At 22.7% G+C, this 14,733-nt stretch overlaps 4 protein-coding genes across 4 annotated transcripts; 2 read left to right on the top strand and 2 right to left on the bottom strand.

Moving 5' to 3' along the window:
* Positions 1-1,359: 1,359 nt before the first annotated feature.
* Positions 1,360-2,474, bottom strand: PY17X_0601500 (uncharacterized protein; the record flags this gene model as incomplete). The annotated part of the gene is made up of 3 exons (XM_721205.1): positions 1,360-1,446; positions 1,531-2,322; positions 2,460-2,474. The coding sequence occupies 3 exons, from the start codon at positions 2,472-2,474 to the stop codon at positions 1,360-1,362; spliced, it is 894 nt and encodes a 297-aa protein (XP_726298.1).
* Positions 2,475-6,714: 4,240 nt separating this feature from the next.
* On the top strand, positions 6,715-9,042 carry PY17X_0601600 (conserved Plasmodium protein, unknown function; the record flags this gene model as incomplete). Its single annotated transcript, XM_022955308.2, has 2 exons — positions 6,715-8,872; positions 8,966-9,042. 2 exons carry the CDS (start codon positions 6,715-6,717, stop codon positions 9,040-9,042), a joined length of 2,235 nt encoding a protein of 744 aa, XP_022813107.2.
* Positions 9,043-10,755: 1,713 nt separating this feature from the next.
* Positions 10,756-12,209, top strand: PY17X_0601700 (fam-a protein; the record flags this gene model as incomplete). The annotated part of the gene is made up of 6 exons (XM_725517.2): positions 10,756-10,886; positions 11,054-11,276; positions 11,367-11,436; positions 11,553-11,662; positions 11,752-11,970; positions 12,111-12,209. 6 exons carry the CDS (start codon positions 10,756-10,758, stop codon positions 12,207-12,209), a joined length of 852 nt encoding a protein of 283 aa, XP_730610.2.
* A 1,244-nt stretch (positions 12,210-13,453) lies between these two features.
* PY17X_0601800 (PIR protein) lies at positions 13,454-14,733 on the bottom strand (the record flags this gene model as incomplete). The annotated part of the gene is made up of 3 exons (XM_022955309.1): positions 13,454-13,519; positions 13,609-14,538; positions 14,677-14,733. The coding sequence occupies 3 exons, from the start codon at positions 14,731-14,733 to the stop codon at positions 13,454-13,456; spliced, it is 1,053 nt and encodes a 350-aa protein (XP_022813108.1).

The following is a 14,733-nucleotide window of genomic DNA, read 5'->3' on the forward strand; positions in this document are numbered from 1 at the left end:
ATTGTTCATTCTTATCTTATATATTTATTGATATTGTTATCAATGTATGTGCATTCAAATAATTTATTAAAAATTCTATATTTTATTAATTATATGGTAAAATAATGATAATATAATATGTATTAACATGGAATAATAAAAGGAAATTTAACGTTGAGTCGTTAGCCTTTTCACAATTTATCCAGTTTTTTAAAATATAAAACTACAAATCCCCAATTGGATCTTTAACAAATATATAAAAATTATGCCTTTATAATGCATCATTATGTGTCTTTTCGGTAATATTAATATTTAATTATATGAAGGTTTCACAATAAAATAATATTTCAATATTAGTTATTATTATAGTATTTTATTAGATTATATGTATAGGTATATATAATAATGCATTTTACCTATCATATTATTTATAATTGTTAGAACTAAGTATAATATGAAAATTTATTAATATTCTTATATTCAAATATATTAACTATTTTAAAATATAATATATTTATACCTCAAAATATAAAATTTAAAAATTAATAGAGATTAATCTATTATTATACCTTTATGATAATTAAATTAATATATATAACTATTCCTACCAATATAAATTAGAACATTAGCATAAATTCAAATTATTGAAATGAAAAAAATGAGTATTATATATATTTATAATTTATAAACTTATTATAATATATCTATAGTACATTTTTTATGTATTACTAAAAATGTTAGATGCATAAAATGCCTTTTATAGATAACGTTGTATTATCGAATATCGATCGATATTTATGAATCTATATTATTACATTTCAGTTGGATAACATGATTTAAATCAAAATAAATATGACAAAAGTTATAAGTTTAACTAAATAAAATGTTTCATCAACCAAAGAAACGTATTATGTTATACATAATTCAATATAGTCCCTGATTAACAAGTTTTATATAATGAAAATTATTATATAGCAAATATCTATAGTAACATATGCAATATAGATATTTTATTTTAATCACATTAAATCGGCATGAACACTCAATTATATATATTATAACTTATAAAACATGTTACGCAACTCATTACATATTAGCTTATGCCCATTCTTGGTTGGATATTTGGACTTTTGATTTCATCTTGTGATTAAAAATACGAGTATAGTATATATATTAAATTAGTGTTTAATTATAAAAATTAAATAAAGATATAATACTTATCCCTAACCCGAATATGGGTTACATAAACACGACCCTGACCCATAACATAAAAACTATATAAAATTATGCAAAAATTATTTATTTCCTAATAGACAGTTTCCTAAAATATATCAATCATTATTACTATTCCTGAAATAGTCACTCTCTTTGAATCATATATTAACGATTCATTTTCTTCTTTATATTTTTTATTTTTTCTCTTATTTGTTGTTTTTTAAATCGTTTCCGAAATCCAAATAATGAATACTAATATAAAATGTTAAGAAACGTATGATTGTTTGTTAATGTTTGAATATATATAATAATATTTTTTAATTCCATATTATTTACCTTATAAGAAATTCCTAAAAAAATTGCTATTGCACCAAATATCGATAAAATGAGTAATAATTTGTTTGCTATCGATGAACTTGATGTAACTTCAGAAGTTAGTCCAGAAGTGTATACAGAATTGTCTGTTGTATCTATCGTTGAAATGGATGGCAAATCGTTACATTTCTTTTTAAAATTATTATAATTAGTTGATAAATTAGATAATATTTGATTATATGAACTGTTATCAGTAATATTAGAATCTTTCGTAAGTTTTTTATATTTTTCAATAAATGCATTAGCATATTTTAAACATTGCTTGCAATTTGAACTTTCGTCATCAAATTCAATATACATCATACATAATGCATTAAATGCATCATAAAATTTAGATATATATTTAATATCCATATCCATCATCTTTGTTTTATCTACAAGATCCTTATAACTTTTATACTCCGTAACATCAGTTATAGGATTTGTGTACTTATCACCACTCTTCATATACATATTATAAAAATATTGTAGATTGTTCACATCTCCTACTTGTTCCTTTAGGTTTAACATATAACTTAACCATATGAAAATGTATTTAACCATATTGATGTTATTATGATACTTAAACACAGAATTATCCTTAAATAATGCATCAAATAAAAATAAACATCCAGCATTAATTTTTTCGAGATCATCATCACAACTATTACCAGCACAATACTCTTTGATAGGTTGATCATTAATTAATTTATATTTTTTTTTATTGTCTAATTGATCGGAAATCGAGTTCCTTATAGAATAGAAGAATTTACACTAAGAAAGCATTTAAAAACAATTAATAAAAACGCGAATTATTAAAAATTTTATTAAAATAAAGTTTAATGATATTTATATGTAATACAATATAAAAAAATGTAAAGGAAATTATTATTATTAAAAAATCCATATACCACTCTCTTATCCATTATAATGGAATTTTATTTTTGATTTGTAAATTGAGTAAAATCATGCTGTTTTATATACACAGCCCTCAATGTGCTACGCAAATACTTTAACCCTATATATAACAATTGTCTATAGTTAAATATATTATAAGTTTTTCAATAATTAAATTAATATAAAATAATATAATAATATTATTACAAAGAAAAGGTACATTATTTTTTATGATAATTAGATAAATTACCTTAAATAGAGGGATGCTTAATACATTTTAGTTAAATATATATATAATGAATTTTATACAAAAAATGCAGTTCTTACTAGAATCTGGTACAACTTTATTATAAAAATGGATATACTTTTATAAATAATTTAAAGTATGTTTGAACATAGAAAAGGAATCTATTTATATTTTATGTTTTAATGATTTCAATTCTAAAACTTAAATACTGTATATATCTAAAAAATAAAAAGTTCTATTACTACTATAATCCTTAAAAGTATATAAATAGTAATTGTTTAAAATATATTAAATTTTTATATGCTTGTTTTTTATAACATATAATATAGTTTTATATAAAATTATAACATTTACAAAATAAGTTGCATTGTTCCCTTTTTTAATTGCATATAAATAATTTTAATATTATTTTATTTAATATAGATAACTTTACAATCTATGTTAACGAGTCCAATAACTTTATTTTTATTCTTATATAATTAAATTTATAAATATACCTTATTAGATAATTTTATAATATATTTTGCACATCTTTCCCACGGTTTAAAACGACAATTAGCACTGAAAACGTATTTATTATGCTATTATAAGTTTAAATAAGTATTTAAATGTAGATTATTTTAAAAATAATACTTAGTAAATATTAAATATATAATACATAAATAAGTATTAATGCAAATTTTAAAGTATAATAGAAAACTATGTGTATTAGGTTGATATATTGCACTTTGAGAGGAGAGATAAGGGAAGTATGTTTTTTTAAGACAATTGTGTAGCCATATAAGATTTACCTATTCTATATAGCTAATTATGTCTTGTATTTTTTTACCACTAAAGCCTTTAATTCATATATATATATTAAAATTATTCATTAGAAATAACTTATAATTATTTTCTAAATATATAATTTGCTTTTACATTTTATAATAAACTATATTTAGTTTTATGATGAAAAACTATAGAATTATTAATATTATTTTGCTTGGCAGTGTTAATTCTAATATTATCGCATTAAGCATACTTAAATAAAAATCATAATATTTCACTTGATCTTGCATGTATACAATTTTAGTCTTATTACAAGTTAATAATATATATAATTAATATATATCAACGTATTCGAATCAAATGAATTTAATGGTTTGTTCGTATTTAATACATTTATCTATTGTTATTACTATTATTATTGTTACTGCTATATCAATGTATAGTACAACGGACTAATTAATGCACTTAATAAAAATACTTTAAATCAATTAGTAATTTTTTTGTTTCATTGTTTTAAAGTATAACATTTAGAACATATTATTTCGTAATAACAATATATTTAAATTATATTTTTTTGAAATTATATATATATAATAACCTAATAAAAATATTATCAATTCAAATTAAATTAATTATTGCATACCATTATATACACTTTGTATTAATATATAATTGTATATGTTTCACAAATTTAACATATTTCAGTTTTAGTCATTGATACAATATTGTATATATAAATATTATAATAATAACATTAATTTTATGTACTAGATTATTTATAATTGTTAGAACAAAATATAATATTAAATTTTATTAATATTCTTATATGCAATTATATTAACTATTTTTAAATATAATTTATATATACCTCATATCTTTAAAACTTACAAATTAATAGTGATTAATCTATTATTATACCTTATGATAAATAAATTAAAGCATATAAATAAACTTCTATTAATACTAATTAATTTTAATAAAAATGTAAAGGAAATGCAAAAAGAAAATAGTAACTACAATTAAAACTTAAAAAATATTGTATAAATAGTTCAATTTTTTATGCGTTACTAAAAACATTAGAAGCATAACAATCTTTTATAGATTATGTTGTATTGTCGATTCTTGATCAATATTTATGAACCCATATTTTATGATTACCTATTATATATTAGTATTATGTTTAAATAATATTAAACATATACATATTAACCTGATCGTATATTATATTGTAGACAATTATTCCTAGTGAATCTAATTATAATTTATAACCGCATATATAAGATTACCATATACATAGATTGGGGAGCGTTCTAATTTAAATTCAAATAATTGTGATCCAAATTATAAACTTTACTAAATAAAATGTCTCATCAAATAAAGAAATATATTTTATATTTTGATATCCATAATTTAATATAGTCTTTGATTAACAAGTTTTATATATGCAATTACAATATAGCATAATATGAACTCATATATAGCCAATATCTATATTAACACTCAATTATATATATTATAACTTATAAAATATGTTATGTACCCCCTTTCATATTTATGACAATGATCCTTTTTGGTTGCACATTTGGACGTTTGAACTTCATTTCATGATTAAACATACGAATATAGTAGATATATTCAATTAGTGTTCAAATTAAAAAAAAATTAATGCAAATAAAACTCTAACCCAAAACATCGATTCCATAGAACAAAACTATAACCTGTAATACAGATCACTGCCCCTAAACTTTATCAAATTGTACGATAAGACACAATTACTAAATTAAATTGCTACTGTTATATGTTTTATTGTTTATTAAGTTAAAAAAGACAAAAAAAAATATATATAATTTTAATTAGTTAAAAAAGGCAACAAAAATATATATAATTTTAATTAGTTAAAAAAGTATATAACTTGAACCATTTGCAACCATTTAATCGTTTTCTTATTACTATTATTATTGATAAAAAAAATACATCCTATATAATAGCTTCAAATTTTCAATAGTTTTTAGGGATACATTACTTCATATTTTCTTTATGCAGTATTTATTTATTGATTCCATCGTTTTATTTTTTGTCGTCATTTTCTCCATCTCCGAGATATGATGCGACTTCTTGATCTAATTCTTCACCAAATGTACCGTAATTGAGTCTTCTCCATTTATTGTACTTAATTCGTGCTTTTCAGGAGCCTTAGGTATTGCATGCCTGCATCATCTTGATTATGTGCGTTCATTTGCTTCTATTGGTAATTGTTCTTAAGAGGTATAAAATTAACCTTAATCATACATCCTTATCCTTCTTCATATGATCTAACATACCATCATCTTCTTATGGTTTCATTTTCTCTTCTTAAAAATCTGGTCACTTTATCAACGAAAGTACCATCGGTTTCTGAGATAAAGGGCTAATCTAATTCAGCTTGGCGTCCTTTGTAAATTTATATTAATAATGGATCGTGTTCATCTATAAATTCGATATATGGAATATCAGGCTCATACTCTCCTTACTTTTAACTGACACATCTCCCATCTTATGGCTTTTCTTTGATTTTTTTCTACAAAATGGAAACTAAAAAAATAAGAAAATTAAAAATATATCAAATGTTTTTATCTTAATTTATTATTATATTTGTACACAAAATTAATTAAAGCAGTTAGTATATCCACATTTATATACAATATTATGTATTTTTGTGTTTTTTTCTTATATTACGAGGCCTGGACCCTTGACCATAACACACTAAACCCTACACCCTTATAAATTTGTTAATATTTAATTGATTTAATAATATTATTTTTATATTATAAAAACATATAAAATTGTATAATTGTTCGTCCCTGTAAATCCGATTTTTTTTAAATTATATTTATAAATTTTTTAATATTTAATTGATTTAATAATGTTATTTTTATATTATAAAAACACATAAAATTGTATAATTGTTCGTCCCTGTAGATCCGCTTTATTTAAAATTATATTTATAAATTTGTTAATATTTAATTGATTTAATAATGCTATTTTTATATTATAAAAACATATAAAATTGTGTAATTGTTCATCCGTGTAAATCCGCTTTTTTTTTAAATTATATTTATAAATTTGTTAATATTTATGGATTTTTCCTATCCTTAATAAAGTATATTATTTTTATTTTTTTGTTTATATTTTATATAAAAATTCAAACTCCGCTTCCCTCAATCCTATATACATATATACCAAACAATAACACATTTTAATACCATTATTTACTTATGACGGAATTAAGGGAACCAATACCATTTCATGATTTTATAACTGAAGTGGAAACATCCCCTGCATTTAGTAACATCCTTCGGAATTCCGAATTAATATTAGATGATAATGATGGAGATTTAGGCATACATCAAATTTTCGAAATAAATATAAAAGATGATGATAATGAAAATATAACAATTGAAATGAATGAAAAACCTAATAAAAATGGCGCAAAACCAAACGATGACAAAGCTCTTTCAGACAAAATTCATAATCAAAATATCAATCAAGAAATAATCAATTATGTTTATGAAAATTTGCTACCACAAGAAGCAAACAATCAAACCTCATCCAATAATTTTGACATAAATGACAAAGTTCTAAGCAAATTAACCACAACTCCAAAAAACGAACAATTAAATGGTAACGGTGAACGAAAACCTTCTTCTAACACAACACTGGGAGAAATTCATGAAAGAAATTGTACTATAATAAAAAAAGACGAAAACAAACTTTCATTACAAAACCCCGTTTTAGTTGAAGGGAAATGCTTCATATCAAATGATAGCATTTATTTTGTTTCAGCGTTCAGTCAAATATTAAAAAATTCATCGGTTGTTAGAATAAAATGTGAATCAATCCTATCAACTAAAAAAGCACAAAAATTTAATATAATTCCTAAATCCCTTAAAATAAAACAAGAAGAAACACAATCATTTGCGTTTACAATATTATTAGATAAAGACAATACATATGATTCGATATCCAACATCATACAACATCCAATAAATTCAAAACAAAAACTAGAAATAAATCCTATACCACACAATAAAAAACAAAATAACAACCTAGATTTAGATCACATAAAACCTTCTCCCGTATTCTCGGAAAATCTTTTAATTACAAAAGATATTAATAATATGATATCTATGAATATATATCCCGAAGAAATTCAATTATTAAAAGAAAAAGAATTTTATACTGATTTAAAATATCTAACTAGTCTATATATAAATAAAGATTTTAAAGATCTCTATTATAACGTATTTTCGAAAGCTCATTCAAACAATCCATTATATCAATTTTCTTCCCAAATGGACCCACAAGGTATTGATTATGACCAATTTAATCAATTACCTGATACTATACAAACTCCATCTGTATATTCATTTAATTTAAAATATAATGCATCATTGGAAACAATTAAACAAAAACTATATACATCATTTATGTTACCTTCAAGAATAGATGTTGATCAAACTATTAAATTATTTTTTTTTCATAATTGTATAATTTTACAAACACAAATTAAATTTTTAACTAAAATTCCATTTCTTAACTCTGCTCGCTCCATCATAACAGTTATTATACACAATATTCCTAGTGAAAATGATATCGGAAAAAATAATACACAGATAGACGTCTTGTATGCCGTATATTTTTTTAAACACAAATACTTCGAAAACAAGATAATAACTTCCCTTTTACCATTAATAGAATCGATGGTTTTAGAGTTTAAGGTATACATAAATGAATGTATACGGGACATATATAAGGACAAGGCCTTCCGTGAAACACCTATCCAAATTACCAATATAAACAATATTTTTAGAACCACCACTACTACCAATAACAGTACCACCAATAACAGTACTACCGATAACAGTACTACCAATAACAGTACTACCAGTAACAGTACTACCAGTAACAGTACTACCAATAACAGTACTACCAGTAACAGTACTACCAGTAACAGTACTACCAATAACAGCACTACCAGTAACAGTACTACCAATAACAGCACTACCAATAACAGCACTACCAGTAACAGTACTACCAATAACAGTACTACCAGTAACAGTACTACCAATAACAGTACTACCAATAACAGTACTACCAATAACAGTACTACCAATAACAGTACTACCAATAACAGTACTACCAATAACAGTACTACCAATAACAGTACTACCAATAACAGTAGTTGCATTACAAATAATCAAAAATACAAACACCCTGATGCTAAAAATAAGACACTGGCTGGATTCAAAAATCAAATAACAAATCCCCAAAATAATAAAATAGTCATAAAAACGAAACACTTTGAAAATATACTACCCGATTACATAAACAAAGAAATCCATATCAATCCCACATTGACGCCTTCCAACAAAAGTAACTGAAATATTACCCTTATTAATAGTATATCGAATTATATCATATTTTCCATTTATATAAACATCATTTCTTTATTTCTCCACTTTACAGCCCCAAAATTTCTCCTAACCTCCATAACAATATTGATGTACATTTATATGAACTTTATTCAAAATCTAAGAAATTAATCATAAACAACGAAGACGATGTGTGTAATTTGCCAACATGTATGCATTTATTCATTTGTCCGATTGTTTGATGATACTATAACATATTATTTTCCTATTTCGTTTTAATCATTCTAATTGTTTCCTCTTTTACTTCTCCAATATTAATATCCTTATTCAAATAAGATAATACTATATTTTGAAGAATACATTTTTTTTTAATATGTTTCATGGTTTAAAGTTCGTAGTTTTGTTTCAATTTGATTTTGATTTATGTGATTTTATAATATTTATTAATATATATATAATTTATTGACCACTATTATAATAAAAATAAAACTTCAATAACCAGTACATACATTTTTATAATATTATTATACATACTTACCACCATTTTAAATCAAAAATAGAAAAGTATATATCTACAAAATGATCAAAATTTAATTACTCTATTAACTTTTTATTTTTCTCATATTCACTAAACATATATTATCACATCTCGAGCATTTAAACACTATATCACCTCTATTTTTAAATATCTCAATCACATAGAAAAAAATACAACAAATAATTTAAATATAAAATTCCATCATATATCAAATATATTTAATTCCCTCCCTTTTTAATCAAAATATACAGAAATTATAATTATAATTTTCTTATAGATATTACACCACTATATTTGTAATAATGAACGGAATATATCTGACTTATTTAAAATTTATATACTCTTTTAAATTCAGACTCATAAATCTGCAACATTAAATCTGGATCGTGGAACAATAAACCTGATATATTTCCACATCACAACTTCACGAAAAAAAATATATTAAATTTTTATTTAATTTTATTTTATATATGTTTTTATATTTTGTTTTGTTTTATATTTATATATATTTTTTATTTTGATACATAAAAAATATTATATTATAATTTGCATCAATTTGCAAGAAATAATGTATATCATTGCTATCGCTGACAATATATAATTTTGACCGTTTAACGAAATATTAGAAAATTTTTATTAAAATTGCAATTAAAGTAAAAAATAAAAATACAGAAATCATAATTCGCCATAATGTAAAATTTATCACCCGATTGTTATGATGAAATTGAATATTATTGTTGTAGCTATAATCGTTCCAACCATATATAAATAATACACTTTCACCATAAATTAAACTCTTTATTACATAAAAATATAAAAAACATCCATACTCAAATAAAGAAGAAAAATAACAAAACTACTATTTATTTTTGATTGTGTTTCTCTCTTTATATTTCAAATTATCGATTTTCATTAAGTACCATATCCATGCATACATTTTTTTCAGATCCATATAAATGGTTACACAATCCTATATATATATTTTATAAAACTATGCTTTAATTTTAGCTAAATATAAAAAACAAATTTGTATTCCCATAACGCATAACATATGAAATATTATATATAATTAATTAAAGCTACTTTTTTAAATATTATAATATTAGAAAAATTAAAATCATAACATGTTGGGTGCTCTATAATTTGAGTTGTACGTTATTTTTCCCTCTTGCAACGAGTTCATTTAAATAGTTTCTCGTTTAAATAATTATATAATTTTTTTTTTTTTTTGAATAAGTATTATTTTTTTATAAATTCCTTGGATATTCTTTTCCTTCTATTTCAAATCTACTTATATAACCTTTTTTACATTTTTTAAATTCATATTTTACTTATCAAATCCAAAAATGAATAAAGGATATATTAAGATTGCCTTGGCATTTTTAAGTCTCGCAGGATATATACAAAATATAGCATTTGCAACCGAACATGCTGCAGATGTTGCTAGTGAGACCAACCCCGCCCCCCAAAAAATATTGTATGAAAATATCGAAAAATATATACATATAATATAAATATCCATATTCTCAAACCAATCCATCATAATCATTAAATATTCAAAATTCCATTTTATAAATTCATTTCTTTCTTTTTTTTTACCCATTAAAATAATCTCACTTTCACCAATAATATTTCGAATTCAAGATCTGAGGAATTCGGAGATTTGGCATGTGAAGACATTAATGAAATTGATGTCGCAATAGATCATGCAAACGAATCATCAATACTTTTACTAAAACTTTCTGAGACTGGTACAGACGATTATTCGACATATTCTAAAGAAAATGAAAGCAAAAATATATATTTTAAGAAAATTGGAAATATGGATATTGGAAGATTTCATCTTACGATCCCATCCGCCTCTAAGGTATCAAATACCAAACAATATTTAACATATAAAATAAATTCAAATTAAATAATCATTATTATATATATCCATATTTTTATTTTTCATTAGTACTCTGATGTAGTAGAGAACATCTGGGATTTCAATCACACCAAAAAATACGATTACAAGTTTATTAAGGGTACATAAAAAATAATCAATAAATTTAATATCTCCTTATCACTATTTACGCATCTTTCATTTTACTATTTTTTGTCTCTTATTTTCATTTATTCTCCAAAATAATAATTTTTTTAGGAAATCTTGCTCGCGTATACTCCAAATATTTAATTATCTTTGAAAAACTTAACATAGATCCTAATTATTCACCCCTCATAAAAAAATATGTTTTAGCCGCAAAAGTTATAGTAAGCATTTTTTTTTCCATTATTCATATTATTATACATATTATACATTAATTTACACAATACACATATTTTTTTTATTCATTTTGTAGCATTCAAATGACACAACTGTAATTGTATGTCCTTCAAGGCCTTTAAATTATCTCGGTAAATTTGATGATGAACCTAATATGAAAGAAATATTAGAAAATACTCAACCAATCCAAACTGACATTGATGCTGAGGAAGCATTAATTAAATTGGGTACTAACATAGCCGGATTTGTAATTAAAAAGCGCGACGATAACGTTCAAGTTACTTATATCAATGCTGTAAGCAATCTCAAAAAATAATAATTTTTTTCTCATTTTGACATTTATCTAAAATCTTGCTTCTGTATATATCATATATTTTATGATATTCACACACAAAATATTGACATATTTTATGCATTTATCCATTTTTTTCGTAGATTTATGATTCTGGCAATTCTACCGAATATGCCGACGATAAAAGAGATAGAAATCGTGCATATGTAAATATCCTAAGGTTAGAACCGCATTTAATCTAGTAAACAATAATATCCCCCAAGTAAAACTCTTTCAACACTTTAATATTGTAATCGACATTTTAATCAAATTAATTTGTCTTTATATGTAGTTCCTATTTAAATTACCATCACAAAATTTTGACCGTTTTAAAAATTATTATTTAGTATGTAATTTCTCATTCCTTTTGTATTCAAATATATTCAATGTATTTAATTTTGTGACGAAATCAATGCTATAATTCAATTAGATTTTCTGTATTATTCCCCTTTATACTAATTCGACCACTTTTTTTATTGTTAAAAATTTATCTTTCATACTTTTATTACTATCATAAAACTTAAAACTTTTTAGTAATTAATTCTATATCAATATACAAATATCATAAAATATATCGATCACCATCCTCAAATTAATATACTTATCATTTACTTTATCCACTCAAATATAAAATATTGTATGTATAAATATATATCTATATTATTTGATTGTCTATTATAATAATATGCAATTTATTTAATTAATATTAAAGATAAGCATGCTGTCTATTTAAAATTATTATGTAAAAAATCTATTAAAACACATTTTATTATAATTTTATGCATTCATATATAACGTATGTTACAATTTCATATAGGATTCATATATTAAATTCAAATAAATCTCCCATCAAATAAACCAAATATCTGTATATTGTGATACGTATACCTCAGTATAACCTTAAACTCCGATTAACACTTCTTATATAATAAGAAGTTATAATACAGTATAATAAGAGTTTAAATATATTTACCCCGAACTTAATAATAAAATATAAAAAGTGCATAGTTCAACATATTTAACATTAAGTTATATTAACACAAAATTCAATTCTTATAATTTATAAAAATATATTTCTTTATTGCTCTTTTTCAGAGTAATCATCATCCTCATTGTTTCTTACATATTTAGACTTAATATAAATATTAAAAACTCCAACTTATCCTTTACATATTTTAATAATTTATTTCCTATATATATTTAAAACAATTATTTAAACTAATAAATGTTGTCAAATTATAAAAAATTAAATGCAATGTAACACATAACCCTAATCCGATTATGGGATCCACAAGCATAACCCTGACCCACAACATAAAAACTATATAAAAATTATGATCAAAATTTATTTCCAAATAAACAGTTTCTTAATATATATTAATCATTATTACTATTCCTAAATTGGTCATTACTCTTCGAATCGTATATTAATGATCAATTTTATTCTTTATTTTTTTAGCTTTTTTATTAAATATTGTTTTTGGGATCGTTTCCGAAATCCAAATAACGAATACTAATATAAGAATTAAAAAAACGGATAATTTATTTATATTCACAAAATTCTCAGTGTGGAATATATTTTTTAATTTCCTTATTATTTACCTTATATACAATTCCTAATAAAATTAATGTTACAACAAATATAAATGGAATTGGAATTAGTTTATTTATTACCAATGGAATTGATTGTGCCGTTTCAGAATTTGATAATTCATTTTCAGAATGTAATACTTCAGTTTCAGAATCTGATACTTTAGTATCAGAACTTGGTGATGGCATTCCATTCGAGGAGACAGTTTTTGCTTCATCAGAACTTAAAGTAATTTGTGTTTTTTTTTCCGTTATAAGTTCTGGAAATTGTTTTATTATAGATTCAACATTTGATGTATTTTTTATATAATTATAATCGTATGATGCAGCAGATAGTACTTGTTTAAATAAATTAGAGTTTGCATCATTAAAAAGAATATTATAATTATCAGCAAAATTATTAACATATTTTAAATATTCCTCGCTTTTACTCCTCACCTTTGAAAGCTCATTATACATTTTACACAAATTATTAAATAGATCATAAAATTTAGATATAACTTTAATATCAACATCCATCAATTTCTTATTTTTATCTATAATTTCCTTATAAGTTTTATATTCCATATAATTTTCTATAGACTGTTTATACCCCTTCACATTTTCTATAGACTGTTTATACTCCTTCCCATTTTCTATATACATAGTATAGAAATCGTTTAATTTGATGACTTTGTTTTCTGTTTTTTGATCTAACTTATAACTTAGCCATCCCAATATATATACAACCCCCACAGTAACACAGCTTTCTTTAGACTCACAATTATATATACCATTTAAAATACTATTGAATAACCATAAGATATAGCCATTAATTTTATCTACATCGGTATAATTTGATTTACAAAAATGTGTTTTGTATTGTCTCCCTTTAATAATATAATCTCCAGAATTGTTCAATTCATCAGGAAAAAATGTTCTCAAATTATCAAACGTATCACACTATGAAGCCATTTAAAAAAACAAATAAAAATAAATGTCAATGACATTTTTATGATGTTAATTTTATTATTAATTTGTGAATAATATAACATCAATAAATGTAAGAAAATGCAGAATTTATTAAAAAGGTGTCCATACAATCTTGCTGGTCGATACAACGGCGTATTCTTTGCTATTCGTATGATCTTCTGACAT

This window comes from Plasmodium yoelii (genome assembly GCF_900002385.2).
Source record: "Plasmodium yoelii strain 17X genome assembly, chromosome: 6".
Taxonomy (NCBI): Eukaryota; Apicomplexa; class Aconoidasida; order Haemosporida; family Plasmodiidae; genus Plasmodium; species Plasmodium yoelii.